The sequence below is a fragment of the Pongo pygmaeus genome, chromosome X (genome assembly GCF_028885625.2).
Source record: "Pongo pygmaeus isolate AG05252 chromosome X, NHGRI_mPonPyg2-v2.0_pri, whole genome shotgun sequence".
In the NCBI taxonomy this organism is placed as follows: domain Eukaryota; kingdom Metazoa; phylum Chordata; class Mammalia; order Primates; family Hominidae; genus Pongo; species Pongo pygmaeus.
In genome coordinates, this window is record NC_072396.2 from 45,729,127 (window position 1) to 45,748,329 (window position 19,203).

The 19,203-nt window shown below is 36.5% G+C and overlaps 1 protein-coding gene across 16 annotated transcripts in view; it reads left to right on the forward strand.

The window, feature by feature from the left end:
- KDM6A (lysine demethylase 6A) overlaps positions 1–19,203 on the forward strand; it is a 234,187-nt gene that overhangs the window by 185,338 nt on the left and 29,646 nt on the right. For all 16 annotated transcript variants that reach the window (XM_054470663.2, XM_054470666.2, XM_054470665.2 and 13 more), the window contains 5 exons: positions 73–468; positions 6,195–6,973; positions 13,974–14,103; positions 15,670–15,775; positions 16,417–16,622. In XM_054470663.2, coding sequence (XP_054326638.1) covers positions 73–468; positions 6,195–6,973; positions 13,974–14,103; positions 15,670–15,775; positions 16,417–16,622 — 1,617 coding nt within the window. The remainder of the gene's footprint in view (positions 1–72; positions 469–6,194; positions 6,974–13,973; positions 14,104–15,669; positions 15,776–16,416; positions 16,623–19,203) is intronic.

Consider the following 19,203-nt stretch of genomic DNA (forward strand, 5'->3'; position numbering starts at 1 on the left):
AGAATCCCCTATAGATTCTCTGCCCTGTAGATTACACAACCAGCATTTACTTTTCCTTTGTTTTTTTGACAGATGAGACCAACAGGAGTTGCACAGGTACGATCTACTGGAATTCCTAATGGGCCAACAGCTGACTCATCACTGCCTACAAACTCAGTCTCTGGCCAGCAGCCACAGCTTGCTCTGACCAGAGTGCCTAGCGTCTCTCAGCCTGGAGTCCGTCCTGCCTGCCCTGGGCAGCCTTTGGCCAATGGACCCTTTTCTGCAGGCCTTGTTCCCTGTAGCACATCAAGAACGCTGGGAAGTACAGACACTATTTTGATAGGCAATAATCATATAACAGGAAGTGGAAGTAATGGAAACGTGCCTTACCTGCAGCGAAACGCACTCACTCTACCTCATAACCGCACAAACCTGACCAGCAGCGCAGAGGAGCCGTGGAAAAACCAACTATCTAACTCCACTCAGGTAATAGGAGGACTAGCTTCCTTGTTGGCTTTTCACATAATTGTTTTTACTGGGTTTTATACACTTTGAGAGAAGAAGAAAGAAGTGTTTGGGGAACTGGTTTTATAAGAATTTTGTGGCACTACAATGTTGTTACTACATTGTGATTCATTATGTACATACATGAGTATATCTTTGTTCCCTTTGTACAGTCTCTACCGACATAGATAACTTAGCAAATTTACAAAGGAAGAAAATAGATCATATACATCACCCAAAATGCACCATTAATTTACAGTGGCATCATAAGCACATTTATGTAATATTACTTAGTTCATTTCTGCATAAACTGCCTACTTAAGATCAGGCACTAAACTAGGTGTTAGATATTTGCTTTAGTGGGAGAAAAAGACCAGTGAATAAGTATTTACCATAATGACTGTGAAGTGTGACTTCGGTGGGAAAGTTCTATCAGAGTACCTAGGAGAGCACATAACCAAGATGTTAGAGTCTTCCAGAAACTAGAGTTTAGGAGAAGAGAGGGCTGGTGAAGTGTGCCTAGAAGATAGGTTATGAAGAGGGGAGGGTGAAATAAGAGGCTGAGGGAGAGGCCAAATTTATCTTGAAGGCAAAGTTGATCCACTAAAGTTTTTGAAACAGAGTAATGAATTGCATGAACATTATTTTTGTCAAGGAAATGGGTCATAATTTATTCAATGTTAGCACATTCGTTAGACATTTAATTTCTGAGTTTTTACTTCTGAATGTTTATGTGTGTAGTATTTTCCATATTTTGGATTGTTTCCATGATATGGGTACTCGCTGAGGTGAAACTGAAGGGCCAAAGAGTAAGCTTTAAGAAAATGCTCTTAATACGTATAGCCAAATTGCTTGTACTTTTATTAATCTACTATGAGAAATACTTGACTTAAAAAGAGAAATATTTGGCTGATTGTCGGTTAGTCTTATATTATTGATAAAACTGAAATAAGTTCTTTTTCTAAGATTTTTAAGTTTATTCTTGAAGTAATATCCTTGGTGGGACCCTGATCTAAAGTGATTAGTACTTTATTCATTCTTAGAGAAATACTAAGTACCTACTAGTTTCATTTCCTACTCAAGGCTCTGGGAATACATCAATAAAGAAAATATACTGAGATGTCTCTACTTGGTGTAGGTAAATAGACAGTAAACAAATAAGCAATACATAAATAACGTTAGATGATGGTTGTGATTAGTGCTGTGGAAAAAAGCACTAATAGAAAGGGAACAGCAGAATACTAGAGGTTGGTGGTAGGAGAGTTGCAGTTATAAATCAGAAGGGCAGGGAAGACTTCTCTGAAAGATAGCATTTGGATGAGAGTTACAGGAGTGAGCCTTGAAGCTATTTGTGATAAGATTGTTCCAGGTCTAGGGAGCAGCACGGAGCAATGGACCCTAAGGTAGGATTGTGCTGTGCACATTTGAAGAGAATCAAGGTGGCAAGCATGGCAGAACAGGACAGGCAAGGGGTGAGAAGAGAGAGAAATGTGCTCCAGCTGGAAACAGGATGGCTAAATCATGATCAGCCTTATAAGGATACTGGATTTTATTCTGAGTATCCAGGAAACCGTAGGGGGATTTTGAACAGAGGAGTGATGTGATCTAACTTTGTTTTTGACTGGGTCCTCTTTGGTACTCTGTGGATAGACTGAAAGAGGCAAAAGTAGAAATGGTATGACCAATTTAGAGATTATAGCTGTAATCCAGGTTAAAAGTTGATGATGGCTCCCAGAGTGGTAGTAGTAGATTGTGGTCAGCTTCTGGGTATATTTGGAAGGAACAGCCAACAGGATTAGTTGATATAGAGTGATGTGTGAGAAAGGAGTCCCAGCTGGCCTGACCAACTAGAAGGATGGATGAAACTGGATGGTATCACCAATCAGTGAGAACAGATTGAGAAAAGAACTCAAGATTGAGCCTTAGGGCATTCCAGTGTATTAGGCTAGGAAATTGAAGAACTAGCAGAGAATAGAAGAGATTGACCTGTGACGTAGTAGGAGATCAAAGACAATGTGAGTGATGCCCTGGAAGCCAAATGAAGAAAGTCTTTCAGGGAGGAGGACATGATCAAATAATGCTCATAGGTCATATAAAGTGAGGACTGTAAACTGACCATCTGAGATATTTGCTGACATTATTGGAGTAAGGAAACTACAGGTTACAGGCAAAATTTACCCCACAACCTGTGTTTTTTATAACGTGTGAGCTAAGAATGATTTTTATATTTTTGAAGGGTTGTAAAAAAAGAATAATATATGATACTGGGTGACCCACAAAGCCTAAAATATTTGCTATCTGATCCTTTACAGAAAAGATATGCTGACCATTGGATAAGGGCAATTTCAGTGGATTGTTGGGGTACAAAAGCCTAATTGTAGTTCGCTTCAAGATAATATAAAATCGGCAGAGAAAAACTGAAGTAGCAAGTATAGACAGTTCCAGCACACATGCTTACAGTTGTTTGGGCTACACACTGCACAGTGCCAAGGCTTCCATTTCCATATACCGTGACATAAAAGAGAACAACAACAACTGGGTGTAGCTGACAGGGAAAATGGGATTAGGAGTTGTTGTCTTGTTGTTGTTTTAAATTTAAAATGAGAGAAATAACAGTAAAAGTCAATGGGAAAGATTCAGTAGAGAGGGAGAAAATGGCAAAGGAGAAAGGGGAATTGTTAGAATGGGTGAGAGGATGAGATTTTGGGAGTTCATTGTCTTTAAGCATTAAACAGTTGTTAAAAGGATAACACGAGATTTTTGTTAAAATGCCTATCATAGTTCTAAGGTATAACTGGCAGTTAATAAATGAAAGCCTTTGTTATGATTGTAAAGTATAGTTCTGTTTTCTTTTCTCTCACATCTACTTCTTTGGCTCACTTAGTTGCTGAAGTTTTCAATACTCTCTTAACCCTATTTTGGAAATGTGGTATTCTTTAAAAACGTAATTCGTAATTCTAATAAAAAGGAACTCCTCAGTTGGCAGGCCACGAGGCTTCTGTAAGTTACCATACTAAGTAGCAGGGAGCCCCAGCCTTTGCTTCACACGCCCTTCAAAGCCATTATCTGTAGGAACTTTACAATTTAAGTAATGAGGTTGAGAAAGTTGTTTAGAAAATGGTGTTGAACTGATTCCAGGTCAAAAGTTTGCCAAATGAAATTTCTGCATATCACTACAGCTGGGAAGCCTCTGTCTCTGCTATTGATATATGGTATTAATATCATAGACTCTAAAGAGGCCTTTTTGATAACTTGTCTTATACAAACCTATTTGAATAATTTTTGAAATTGTAATGAAAACTAGACAATTGATAGACCTATATGGTATATCTACCTTTTAGTTTTTGATCAAGGGAGGAATTTACATTACAGTGTTGAATGGGTTTATTCAGATTGCTTTTGGTAGCAAGGGTATAATTTAAGATATGAAAGTAAAATTATATTAATTGTAGGTGATTATTCAGCAAGTACTCTAAAGAATTTGTAGCTTAAAATACCTTGATTTGCAGATAGAGAAGATGTAATAAAATAGTTACTTTGTCACATGTCTGCATATTGTAATCAGTGTATTTGTTAAGTAATTGGCCTCTGAATTAAGTATTTTACATTTGACGAAATTTTAACTCACCTACCCAGACTTTCTTGGATAATATTTTAAATATTGATATGTTGTAATATGCAGTGTTTTTGCTTGATGAGAAATTTTCATGTAACTTACAAATTTCAACCTTCCTTTATTATGATTGAACTTTGTTACTTATTAAATCATTTACAACTAATTGCACTCCTTCACACACTCAATGGTGTGTATCAACTTTTTTTTTTTTTTTTTTGAGATGGAGCCTGGCTCTGTCGCCAAGCCTGGAGTGCAGTGATGCGATCTTGGCTCACTGCAACCTCCACCTCCTAGGTTCAAGTGATTCTCCTGCCTCAGCCTCCCGAGTAGCTGGGATTGCAGGCGCCCACCACCATGCCCGGCTAATTTTTGTATTTTAGTAGAGACAGGGCTTCACCATGTTGACCAGGCTGGTCTTGAACTCCTGACCTCAGGTGATCTGCCCGCCTTGGCCTCCCAATGTGCTGGGATTACAGGTGTGAGCCACTGCGCCTGGCCAATGTGTATCAACTTTTAATATATCTAGTTTTTTAGGTAGATAAGCCTATTGAGTAAAAGCATTAGTTTAAAATTTTCAGCTTCAGAAACTGATTTTAGGGGCATGCTAGCTGATTTTAACTAGATGATTAAATGTACCTTTTAGTATGTAAATATCTTGTCATCAGCTGTAGTTTTATTCTTTCATAGCTTATTACTGACAAAATTCTCTAACCTTGTTGCTGAAGTAATCTCAACTCCAAATGTAAACTCTTGTTTTATGATTCCAATGTTACTTTAATCAGTGTTGCTGAAAAATTGGCTGTCCTATTTAATTATTTTGTAAGTAAAATGAAATGAAAATATTCTTCTTAAAGAAGTTTCTCTGTGACACCAGAGGCAAATTTCAGGTAAAAATTAGTTCCAGTTATCATATTTTCATTCTATTAAATGCCCTAAGTGATCTTCCTCTAGTCTTAAAACTTCTATTAACTGTTAGTATACTGCCCCCTCAGATTGCTTTAACAGTAGCAGTGTATTTTTCTAAGTTTTCAAATTAAGGTGATGAAAAAATGAAGTTTATCTCAGAGTCATTAGTGGAGACTTAAAATGTCTTTTTCTACCCTTTTTTTTAAAAAAAAAAAAAAAAAAGAGAGAGAGACAAGGTTCTGCTCTGTCACCCAGGCTGGAGTACAGTGGCACCATCTTAGCTCACTGCTGGCTCAAACTCCTGGGCTCAAGAGATCCTCCCACCTTGGCCTCCTGTGTAGCTGGACTACAGGCACACTTGTCAACACACCTAGCTTGTCTGCCTGCTTTCCTTCCCTCTCTCCCCTCTCTCCCTCCTCTCTCCTCTCTCTTCTTTCTCTTTCTCTTTCTGTTTCTCTTTCCCTTTCCCTTTCTCTTTCTCTTTCTCTTTTGTGGAGATGGAGTCTCATTGTGTTGTCCAGCCTAGTCTCGAACTCCTGGCCTCAAGCGATCCTCCTGCTTCGGCCTTCCAGAGTGCTGGGATTACAGACATAAGCCACTGCACCAAGCCTATCTAGTCTTCTAAATATGTGTGGATGGATAGATGGGGAAACTTTAGGTATTTTTTGAAATATTTTCATAGATTTAATAGTTCTGCCCTTAATTTTGAGGATAGCTACTTTAACAGTAGGATTTGAATTACAGAAGATTATATTTTAATGATAATTTTAAAGGCTTAATGAACTCACTTTCTATATTAATCTTTTAACAGATCACAGACCAGTGAGAGTTGGTTTATGTTGATCCATGGTCATAGCTTTTAATTATTAATGATGATATATGTCTATCCATGTTTGAGATGAAAATATGTATATTGGAACTTAAAATTTGTAATGCTTCATCTGAAGTAGTTTATTCTACACTAATAATGGAGTCATTTTAGATAGCAAGGAAGGAAAATTTCTCTAAAGATGTTAAATACTGATTAGCTAAGTAACAGGTACTTTTTGATAACTTTAGGACTTGGGTCAAATTATCTTATACAGTTAGATATTTATTTTTAGTGGCTTTTCTCTTTAATGTTTTAAGTTCTGTATATTCTGAGTTTGCTTAATATTAGATTTAAACTATTTTTCTTTCTTTTTAGGGGCTTCACAAAGGTCAGAGTTCACATTCGGCAGGTCCTAATGGTGAACGACCTCTCTCTTCCACTGGGCCTTCCCAGCATCTCCAGGCAGCTGGCTCTGGTATTCAGAATCAGAATGGACATCCCACCCTGCCTAGCAATTCAGTAACACAGGGGGCTGCTCTCAATCACCTCTCCTCTCACACTGCTACCTCAGGTGGACAACAAGGCATTACCTTAACCAAAGAGAGCAAGCCTTCAGGAAACATATTGACAGTGCCTGAAACAAGCAGGCACACTGGAGAGACACCTAACAGCACTGCCAGTGTCGAGGGACTTCCTAATCATGTCCATCAGATGACGGCAGATGCTGTTTGCAGTCCTAGCCATGGAGATTCTAAGTCACCAGGTTTACTAAGTTCAGACAATCCTCAGCTCTCTGCCTTGTTGATGGGAAAAGCCAATAACAATGTGGGTACTGGAACCTGTGACAAAGTCAATAACATCCACCCAGCTGTTCATACAAAGACTGATAACTCTGTTGCCTCTTCACCATCTTCAGCCATTTCCACAGCAACACCTTCTCCAAAATCCACTGAGCAGACAACCACAAACAGTGTTACCAGCCTTAACAGCCCTCACAGTGGGCTACACACAATTAATGGAGAAGGGATGGAAGAATCTCAGAGCCCCATGAAAACAGATCTGCTTCTGGTTAACCACAAACCTAGTCCACAGATCATACCATCAATGTCTGTGTCCATATACCCCAGCTCAGCAGAAGTTCTGAAGGCATGCAGGTTAGTGTGAGAAAGTTCATCAAAGTGAAAATGTTTGACTACTGGCATGATCAGAATGCTGAAATTTGGACCGTTTAAGATATGGGAAGTAAGCAAAAGATGGTGTAGTCATTCATCTAAGAATTTGACAGAAGCTTTGTTGTGCTTAGATGTTGTAGTCAAATCAGATGTGAGAAGTATTCCTGTAAATTGCTTATTTTGAGTGGGTGTGTCTGATTGTGCTGTTACTGCCCTCTACCGGTTACTAGGTTGTCAGCTTCAGTGTGATTGACTTCGCTCTGGGGATTTAAACAAGAGAATGGGTTAAATCATATTTGGCCAAATACAGCAAGGCTGGAAAACCCTATTGGCTTTTTTTTTTTTTTTTTTTTTTGATCAGAGCCTATTAAATGTTAGGCTAGGAATGGACCCCATCACTTATCAAGGCTAGTCTTTGCTTACAGTTGAGAAAACTGGACTGTTTTATTTGAATCTAGAAAAGGTTATAAAGCAGGCAGAAGAGGAAGGAAGAGGTCAGGGGCAATGGGCAGTGGAGAGACATGACAGACTGTCAGCCATTCTGGAAGGAGCCAGACATATTCTGCTAGTCTAGGAAGGGCAGGGCCTCAGAAATTTACGAAGAAATGAACCTCCTCTGTCCCACAAAAGAAGAATCAAAGGGTCAGGCAGCATCATCTTTCTCTGATATTTGGAGGACATATAGATTCTTACTGGCCTTTTCACTGTATATGACACATATATAATTTTTCTCATTTACTTGTAATTGTTGTCCTCTATAAGTGACTAAATCTTGAATGAAATTTAGTGAACATAACTGGAACAAACAAATAATTCTGTAATATTTTCTGATACATTAAATTTTAAGTTTGAGCAGACATATAGTAGATTTTAAAAAGATCTTTTTTTGGTTGTAGATTGTCATGATATATAGAAAATAACCATTCTATAAATAGAAAATATAAACATTAGTTCTAGTTTGGCTACATTGACCATTTAATATAGCTTTTACATTTTAAAGTTCAAAACAATTCTTATTTATAGCCATATAAACCTCTTCCTGCAGTTGCTAGTACTTATATGTCTTATTTATTGTTATGTAAAAGTATGATTATCTTTTCTGTTGTTCAGATTATTTTATTAGAAGGTATCCTGGATCTACCGTTAAATGTTTGTCACTGACAAATGATTGAGGTGAAATTAAATTTTATTTATATATAAGTTTGCTGCTTGGGAGGGATGTGGGGTAGGAGCAATGGAGTATGGGGAAGAAATTTCAATTAATTAATTTTAATTTATCACTTTGTGACACTAGAACTTTACTGTAAATTACACTATAGTTATTTTTCTTTAAAGAGTTTGAGTGTTTAAAATACCTTTTGGTCTGTGTTTTCTTTTCTTTTCTTCTCTTTTTTTAAGACAGAGTTTCGCTCTTGTTGCCCAGGCTGGAGTGCAATGGCGCGATTTCAACTTACCGCACGCTCTGCCTCCCGGGTTCAAGCGATTCTCCTGCCTCAAGCCTCCCAAGTAGCTGGGTGGGATTACAGGCATGCAGCACCACGCCTGGCTAATTTTGTATTTTTTAGTAGAGACGGGGTTTCTCCATGTTGGTTAGGCTAGTCTCGAACTCCCAACCTCAAGTGTTCCACTCGCCTCTGCCTCCCAAAGTGCTGGGGTTACAGGCGTGAGCCACTGTGTCCGGCTGGTCTTTGTTTCATTTTCTATTAGTTTCTATTTCTGTTAGTTTCTATTTCATTATTTCCTGTCAAATTTTAACTATTTAGCTGTTATTCTGACATAGACTAGGGCAGAAATTACATCCTTTTTTATATTTTATTTTTTTCTTTATTGGGTCCACATTATTGGCAGCATTTTCCTTAGTGATCTACAACATGGTGATTGCTGTAATTAATCTTAACTGTCTTACAAGATTTTTTAAGGTCAGTAACTTAAAAGGACATTGGATGATCTCTAAATGAAATTCTTCTAAAGCACATAGTGAGGTTCTTGAGTTCCTAAAATTTGTTTCTTTAGAAATTTTTATATTATAGGTTTTTATGTTAGTTTTTTTTTAAAGTTACGCTGTCATTCACTTCAACTCTGGGCCTACAGAAAATAGGGAGTGTTCAGATTAAATGCTACACTTGGCTCTCCTTAGACAGTGCCTTGATTCACTGCCAGTTTGACTGTCTTCTACCTGCTCCTTACTCATCTGCTGGGGCCTCTGTCCTGTTTCCTAGGTACTGCTGCTCTAACTGCTGGAGCAGGGGCTTTCTCTCTCATCCACTCTCTGTAGACTCAGGACAGTTGCTAGAAAATGGGGAAGATTTGGAGGTCCAAAACTAACATCATGAACTGCATGGGACCTAAGGAGGAATGTTGTCAGAGTTCCACGGAGCTATGTTCTGTTCCCCAAGTTACAAACTGTGTATAGTAGCAGTTGTCATAAGTTTGTATTAATAAAGCTTTATGCTATAGGTGCTTAGTTGATTGTGTTTCTTAATGTATTAAAGATTATAATCTTCCGTCTCATTTTCCAGGCATATATGAACATTTATTTCAGGGTATTTAAGTACATTTTTATAGTTTTATTTTCAGCTTTTAACTTGAAAAGGCAATTTTGCCTTATTGTGGAGACTTAATTTTATATATATATATATCTTGTAAACAGCTAGATTCATCAAAACACTATAGATCCCTGGGGTTACTTAGGTTATTCCAGTAAATCCAGGACTCAATTACTGAAGAGACAAAAAAGTGCTCTGATAAGTTGGAGATAAAAATCTTTTGAGGCATAGAGAAAAAGGTAAGAATGCAAATGATAGGTGTAATGTTGTTTGCTGTTTCTGTATTCTCTTGATGGTGGCCTGTGCTGGGCAAGAGTCCAGAACTCAAGGGGAAAGTAACACAGGTACAAGAGACTTAACATCTCTGGTCTAGGAGCTTCCTAACAAAGGATAACTAAAGTGTAGATGGGTTTATCACAGAGCACATTTTCACCATTTCTCTGCCTACCAAATAATATGGGTAAACTTGAAAGTAAGTTTAAGCCAATATTTTAAATAATTGGGTAACAATTAATATCCCCCTACTCTGACTTTTCTCAGAGAGATTTCAAAAATGAGAGAAAAGGATTTAAGATGGGATAATCTCTAAATCCATTCCAAAACCTGCTATATATATATATATATATACTTTAAGTTCTAGGGTACATGTGCACAGTGTGCAGGCTCGTTACATAGGTATGCATGTGCCATGCTGGCCACCTGCACCCATCAACCTGTCATTTACATTAGATATTTCTCCCAATGCTATCCCTCGCCCTCCCTCCACCCCACAACAGGCCCCGGTGTGTGATGTTCTCCACCCTGTGTCCACGTGTTCTCATTGTTCAGTTCCTAGCTATGAGTGAGAACATGCAGTATTTGGTTTTCCGTCCTTGTGATAATTTGCTCAGAATGATGGTTTCCAGCTTCATCCATGTCCCTGCAAAGGACATGAACTCATCCTTTCTTATGGCTGCATGGTATTCCATGGTGTATATGTGCCACATTTTCTTAATCCAGTCTATCATTGTTGGACATTTGGGTTGGTTCCAAGTCTTTGCTATTGTGAATAGTGTCACAATAAACATACGTGTGCATGTGTCTTTATAGTAGTATGATTTATAATGCTCTGGGTATATACCCAGTAATGGGATTGCTGGGTCAAATGGTATTTCTAGCTCTCAATCCTTGAGGAATCTCCACACTGTCTTCCACAATGGTTGAGCTAGTTTACACTCCCACCAACAGTGTAAAAGTGTTCCTGTTTCTCCACATCCTCTCCAGCATCTGTTGTTTCCTGACTTTTTAATGATCGCCATTCTAACTGGTGTGAGATGGTTATCTCATTGTGGTTTTGATTTGCATTTCTCTGATGACCTGTGATGATGAGCATTTTTTCATGTGTCTTTTGGCTGCATAAATGTCTTCTTTTGAGAAGTGTCTGTTCATATCCTTTGCCCACTTTTGGATGGGGTTGTTTGTTTTTTTTCTTGTAAATTTGTTTAAGTTCTTTATAGATTCTGGATATTAGCCCTTTGTCAGAATGGATAGATTGCAAAAATTTTCTCCCATTCTGTAGGTTGCCTGTTCACTCTGATGGTAGTTTCTTTTGCTGTGCAGAAGCTCTTTAGTTTAATTAGATCCCATTTGTCAATTTTGGCTTTTGTTGCCATTGCTTTTGGTGTTTTAGTCATGAAGTCCTTGCCCATGCCTATGTTGTGAATGGTATTGCCTAGGTTTTCTTCTAGGGTTTTTATGGTTTTAGGTCTAACATTTAAGTCTTTAATCCATCTTGAATTAATTTTTGTATAAGGTGTAAGGAAGGGATCCAGTTTCAGCTTTCTACATATGACCAGCCAGTTTTCCCAGTACCATTTATTAAATAGGGAATCCTTTCCCCATTTCTTGTTTTTGTCAGGTTTGTCAAAGATCAGATGGTTGTAGATGTGTAGTGTTATTTCTGAGGGCTCTGGTTCTGTTCCATTGGTCTATATCTCTGTTTTGGTACCAGTACCATGCTGTTTTGGTCCAAAATCTGCTTCTTTCTTCAACTCCTTTCTCCACTTTGGATTTTTATATGAAAGTTTTATTATTTGGCTTGAGGTGTTTTAAACAGTGTTGGACATTTACATAGAAGATAAAGTCTATTCCTGTTATCACAGCCCTGCCCTTTGCATTAGGATTGGTCAATATATTTTAAGTGGAAATAGCTTGTATTTGCTATGCAGAGCACTATAGATACCATCAGTTCCTTCAGGGAAATTCCTATGTGTTTGAAAATTGACCTTAATAGGCAGGTAGTCAGCATTTCAAACACAATAAGAAACTGCTAGGTATGACTTGTATGCACTATTGGATACCCCTTTATTTCCATATATGTAGTTAAAGTGCTGGTTATTTTTTAATCTGATTCTTGTTTAGTTTATCTTAATGTTGCAGTGGTCAGTGGTATACATTAAAAGGCAGTTATAATACTTTTGCTTCTTTCATGTCTAAAATTGTAATTGCAATATTCAAGTGATTGAATTGTTATCAGCTCCCTTAGTCATGCCCCACCTTTTTCTTTTCTATTTTAAAATATTGGCAACAACATTTTCCATTGTTTTACTTTCTCGTTTGTCTCTTTTTTAATTGTTACAGGACTGTATAAATGACAGAGACAGAATTCTACTAATCTGTCAAACCTTGTTTTCTAGTCTCATCTCTCAATGTCCAGTATGTTGTAGAAGCTTAAATTTTGGTGCCACATTTAGTTAGTTTGAGATGCTCTTGTATAGCACAGTTTTAATACATGGTTCATATATTTCAATTTCTTCAAAATAGTAACCATTTACTCTACAGTAGTATATCCATCTCCTTTCCTAAAAGACAGAGTTTCTGTATTCTGAGTCATATTTTGCTTATATTCGATAGAGTGGCAGATACACAATTCACCATGAAAACTATTATTTATGTAGATATTGTAACTGTTTTATCTTGCATTGGTTTAATGATAATGCTTGAATTGTTTCTTTCCCAGTCTCGCCAAAATTTTCTACATGTCAAAAGCAAAAATTTGATGGAGTTTATAAATTGGTACCAATTTTATACCCAAATCTAAAAGCTTAAGTGTATATCCGTCTTTAAATGTACAAGGCACATGTGCTTTGTGGAAAGAGATTGAAAACTAGTTTTGGACAGAAAATTTATTCGACCTTTAACCTTACTTGTTAGCTGAATGTAAAATTTCAGTTTAATAATATTTTCATGTATTTTTATTTAAAAGTCAATTATTTTAAACATAAATCATTCCTTTGAGACCTGCCATGAACTTTTTTGTTTTTACTTGGAGTTGTAGTTGAAAAAATTAAGAAAGTAACACCCATGATGCTATTTAGTTATAACATCTTAAAAGTCTATGACAGTGAAAGTTTAAGCCCTAGTTTTCATTAGTATCAACCAAAACAGGCTAATTTGTAACACTTTGTTCAGTATAGCAAGATAAGGAAAATTAATTTTGTTTCAACCTGTTTTATTCTTCGTGATGAAAATAGCTAATTCCTTAAGTTACTGAGTTTTTGACTTCCCAGAATAATTGAAAATTTCAAATTATTACTTGAAATTTAATATATTAAGAGTACTTAATATTTTAATGCATTGATTGCTTTTGAACTTGTAAGAATTCGGTGGGGTAAGTTAGTTAAACTGGAGTGGTTTGAAAGTTCAAAATTATTTCTTGTTGATTTTCTAAGTTTAGTAGAAAAGTTAGAAATATCTTTCTTGCTTGTACTAAAAGAATTATTGTTAGGGAATAATTCTACCCTATCTTAAGAATTTATAATTTTAACAGAATGATACCTTCATCAACCTAAATACCAGTAAGTAATAATTATATAGTGTCAGAGGGTAGATAGCAGTTATATGCATTGTTTAAAAAGAAGCAGCATAATTTGCTGTATAGTCAAGGAGTTGCACAGGAAATTTTTTTCTGATTTGAGAAAAAGGAAAAAATCTCAGGTTTGAGAGTTGTTACAAAGATATTCTGATTATAATTGCTAAGATGAGACATAGGAAAAGAGACATTCTGTTTTTTACTATTATCTAGAACTTTTTTGGTCGAGTTAATATTTTAACATTCATGGAAAAGAATGTGATGGTAGAGAGGAAATTGTAAGCTCATGTTTGTTGTTTAGGTGAAAATAAATTGGAAAATTACGAGCAAAATAAGGAGTGTCATCAATAATTTATATGTTGTGATATCTTTTATTTTCCTTCAGTGGAGGATATATAGGAATCAAGTCTTTGCTGAAATTAATAATCGTTCTTAGTGTTTTTCCTGATGGATCCACATCCCACATCTCATGGACTTGTGCAAATGCCTAGTAATTTAATTAGGACTTAATTCAGGATTCTTTTATTTTTCTGTTTTCCAAATAAATGTACAACTGATTATCCCGTCTTTTTTTTTTTTTTTTCAGGAATCTAGGTAAAAATGGCTTATCTAACAGTAGCATTTTGTTGGATAAATGTCCACCTCCAAGACCACCATCTTCACCATACCCTCCCTTGCCAAAGGACAAGTTGAATCCACCTACACCTAGTATTTACGTGAGTCTGAATTGACTGACTAGAAATAAAGCAGTGTTTGCAACTACCTGTCTTTCATAAAATCTTTAAATTTACATGGATGCCCTTTAGGAAACATTACAATTATTGGCAGCAGATTAAACATTTTGGGGGCGGGGGGGAAGATACATTCAAAAAGATTTTGTAATAGCATTTTTAAAAGACCTTCTCAGCTATTAACTGTGATGATATTAGAATCATGAGAAATATTTTTTATTGACCTAATTTTGAGCAGTGTTAGGAAAAAGCTATCTAAAAGTGTAACTTTTTTTAGTAAACTGGGTTTTAAATCTGCATTCTACTTAGTTATGTGGACCTTAACATTCATTCTGTTTTATACATCTACCCCCCCAAAAAAGATACTACCTTCAAAATAAGTGTTTGAGAACATAAGTGTGATAGTAGATATATGTCACTAAAAAACTTAATAGGTTATTTAAAACATTTAAAACTAGATACTAGTTTTACTTTATAGAAATATAGGAATCTGATATAGGAAGTCATTAAGAGTTCAATCAAAGCAATTCCTATTTCTGTTTCTTCCAAATAGATCTTCCTACCCTATTTCCTTTCATTTTCCTGCTTCTATCCCAAATTAAAATTTTGTAAGTATAAAGTTAGGGTAGTATATGTATAATGATCTCGCATCTATAAAATGGTACTAGAGTTTGTTTTATAGATTTAACCCCCTAGAGGCCAAATATTATCATATTAATTCTTCCTCCAACCAGTTGTTGTTTATCCCTTACTATGTAAGGGAAGCACTGGGATAGACATATAAAAAAACTTGTAAAGTGAGCTCTGAGGAGAAAAAAAAAAATGCAAAATTAAGTTTTTATCTTTTATGGGTCCTCTTCAGTCTGCTTTCTTTGATAATATTTGTTTAGGCATAATTTTTTTTCTTTTCCTCTCTTTTATTGTGATTTTTTAAAAACACATAGCATAAAATTTACCATCTTATCCATTTCTGAGTGTGCAGTTCAGTACTGTTAAGCATATTCACATTGGTATCCAACCAATCTCCAGAACTTTCTCATCTTGACAAACTGAAACTACACACTGAACAACTACCCATTTCTCCCTCCTCCCAGCCCCTGGCAACTACCATTCTACTTTCTGTTTCTATAAATTTGACTATTCTAGATACCTCATGTAAGTGGAACCATACAATATTTGTCTTTTTGTGACTGGCTTATTTCACTTAACATAATGTCCTCAAGACTCATCCATGTTGCAGCATGTGTCAAGATTGTCTTTTCATTTTAAGACTGAATAATATTTAAAACACTTTGATTTTGAAGTTTAATTTCAGTTTCATTTCTCCTACATATTTTTGTCATGATAAAATGGACAGGAGAAATGTATGTGGTTACTCTCTGATTAAAACTAGAATCAAAAGTCACAGTGATAAGATACTGTCAAATAGAAATATCACCCCATAAAATGCATTATTTAAATTGTGAAAAATAATGAATATTAATTTGGAGCATAATATTTAAATAAAAGCTCTGTTTTCCTGAGATCTAACCACATATTTTAATTTTACAGTTGGAAAATAAACGTGATGCTTTCTTTCCTCCATTACATCAATTTTGTACAAATCCAAACAACCCTGTTACAGTAATACGTGGCCTTGCTGGAGCTCTTAAGTTAGGTAAGCCTTAAATTAAAAAAGGAAAATGTTTGTCTATTTCTTTTGCTATCTTTTAACTTTTCCAGCACTGGCAGAAACTTTTCTTTTTTTTCTTTTTTCTTTTTTTTTTTTTTGTATTTTTATTTTAATTTTTTTTAGTACTAAGAATGAGAGAGAGTGTGTGTATCACTTCTTTAATCCATGATGTGAATATATTGTTGGTGATACTGGTTACTGGCAATTTGGTGGAGGTTTTTAAATTTAGCTATTATTTTGGTCCGTTTACATAATTGTGATTTAGGTTAATAGAAAAAATTTGATTATAAAATGTAGGTGAAATTTGATGGTACTAATAAATACTATAGCCCCATAAGTATTTCCTGGCATCTGCAGAAATTAAATAAATAAGTGAAATTTCAGTCCTTTCACACTTAATTCTTTCTCGGATGGGATGACATAGCAGTTAGATTCAGGGCTTCAGCGTATGGTTCTGCAAACTTGGCACATAGCTCAGGTTGTGCAGAGGCCCTAGTTTTTTATGGGAACTGGATACAGTGCCGTAAAATGCTTTACCTTCTTCCTTTAAAAAAAATAAAAGCACTTAAAAAATATTATCTCAAATATAATTTTCGTTTTTTAACTACATTTATGTATTCATGAAGACCTGGGACTTTTCTCTACTAAAACTTTGGTGGAAGCTAACAATGAACATATGGTAGAAGTGAGGACACAGTTGTTGCAGCCAGCAGATGAAAACTGGGATCCCACTGGAACAAAGAAAATCTGGCATTGTGAAAGTAATAGATCTCATACTACAATTGCTAAATATGCACAGTACCAGGCCTCCTCATTCCAGGAATCATTGAGAGTAAGTATTTGTATCCTAAAGATTATTTTAGGATTTTAAAGATGATTTTACTTTGGAGTTTTGAAAGGACACATTACTTTTATATGCATCTCATCATTTTATGTTACATAAAATACTTTGTAAGTGCTCTCCAGTTTTCTTGTATGTATATATGTACGTACGTATGTGTATTTTGAGACGGAGTCTCCCTCTGTCGCCTAGGCTAGAGTGCAGTGGCATGATCTTGGCTCACTGCACCCTCTGCCTCCCAGGTTCAAGCGATTCTCCTGCCTCAGACTCCTGAGTAGCTGGGATTACAGGCACGTGCTACCACGCCCAGCTAACTTTTTTGCATTTTTAGTAGAAACTGGGTTTCACCATGTTGGCCAGGCTGGTCTCGAACTCCTGACCTCAAGTGATCTGCCTACCTCGGCCTCCCAAAGTGCTGGGATTACAGGCGTGAGCCACCGCACCCCCCTCAGTTTGCTTTTAGTAAAATCTAAACAAACTGATGGATTCATGAAGTGAATAGCATCATGGGGAAATAGAATTACTGTCTAGTGAAATGTCTCCATTTCTGGGATACTTTTTTTAGAGCAGGGTTTCTTAACTTCAGTACTATTGACATTTTGGACTGGATAATTCTTTGTTGTGGGGGGACTGTCCTGCACCTTGCAGGGTTATTTATTAGCATCTCTGGCTTCTCAAAAATATCTCCAGACCTGTCAAATACCCCCTGAAGGGCACATTCACTCCTGGTTGAGAACCACTGATTTAGAGGATAAACTAAGTCTCAAGTTTATTTTATGCTTGTAAAATCCGATTTGGTCTTCTCATTTAGTGCCATCTCATAGACAACTCCTGCAGGAAACATTAGTGTTCTTCTTACCAGTCTTCGGCTGTAAGAGAAATCTGAAGGAGGAAATTAAAAAACAAAAATGTAAAAATAATCAGAGGATTATTATTATTAAAAGACCCATATAGCCCTTTCAGCACTGAAGCACTACAAAAATCCTCTAGCACTATAATGAGAACTTTGTGAATTCTCCTACAAAGTGAACATAATACATCCAAACAAATGAGTTTATTAAATTCATTTGTCTGCACTAAGTTGTTTGTTCTTCAAATGTCCTACCACTGACAGTATGTGGCTGAAAGTCTTTAATTTGTGATTCATTAGGTTTGCTTGTTGTCTTTGTTTAAAATTCTGCCAACTCATATTTTCAATCAAGATAGCATTTCTACCTGTAAATTGTATATTTGTCTTCCTTTCCCCCTGCCGCTGCCTATATATTACAAAGAAATTCTTCTAACAAAAACTGTCCTGTGACTTTACTGAGTTGCAGTGAATTCGTTGTCCGTATAAATCTGTAGTTCAAACTTTCAAGATACTTCAAGTACCTGGTAATATAGTCAGAATAGAATAAATAGTAAGAAGGAGTCAAAGATCATCAAAGGAAAATTTGGAGGAAGAGTTGAAAAGCAAAGATAGTAAGAGGCAGTCTATTTAAATGGGGAGGGTTCCATAACCAAAGAAAGCATGGGGTTTTGTTGTTGTTTTTTTGAGACGGAGTTTCGCTCTTGTTGCCCAGGCTGAAGTGCAATGGCGTGATCTCGGCTCACTGCAACCTCCGCCTCCCAGGTTCAAGCAATTCTCCTGCCTCAGCCTCCCGAGTAGCTGGGATTACAGGCATGTGCCACCACACCCAGCTAATTTCGTATTTGTAGTAGAGACGGGGTTTCTCCATGTTGGTCAGGGTGGTCTTGAACTCCCAACCTCAAGTGATCTGCCCATCTCGGCTTCCCAAAGTGCTGAGATTATAGGCATGAGCCACCGTGCCCTGCCAGCATGGGGTTTTTTAGTATGCTTTAAAACATGGACCATTACATGTGAAAAGTTTGACAAATGTTCAGACACTACACATTTAAAGGAATGGAAGCCAAACGTCAGAAGTATTGCTAACTCAGAAATCATAAAACAGTGTTAACAGATATCATGTCTGTGACTCAAGAGTTGTAAATAAAAGTAATATTTGCATTGAAAAATACCTATATGTATCCAGCAATGTTGTAAACATTTTGTCATTTGTGTATAATTCATTGTGGAATAAATATCCCCTGGAAGAACTTTTCCTTTGTTCATAATCAAGAATAAAAAGTATCTTACCTTCCACTATTACACATATATAGCTATGTACATATACATACACCTCTGCTAGCTTATATCATTTTTAATCAAGATTGGGATGCCCTAGGCCTTTCAGCTTTCCTCAAGTTTTCTCTCCTCTTGAAAATGGGGCAGGTATGAGAATCTGTAGTATAACTTTGTGGCTAGTGGAGGAAGTTGGATACCATGCCGGTGAGATTTGACTTTTCTTGGGTATTTATTTATTTTTTATTTTTTATTTTTTTTAGACGGAGTCTCGCTCTGTCGCCCAGGCTGGAGTGCAGTGGTGTGATCTCAGCTCACTGCAACCTCTACCTCCCGGGTTCACGCCATTCTCCTGCCTCAGCCTCCCGAGAAGCTGGGACCACAGGCGCCTGCCCCCACACCCGGCTAATTTTTTTGTAGAGACAGGGTTTCACTGTGTCAGCCAGGATG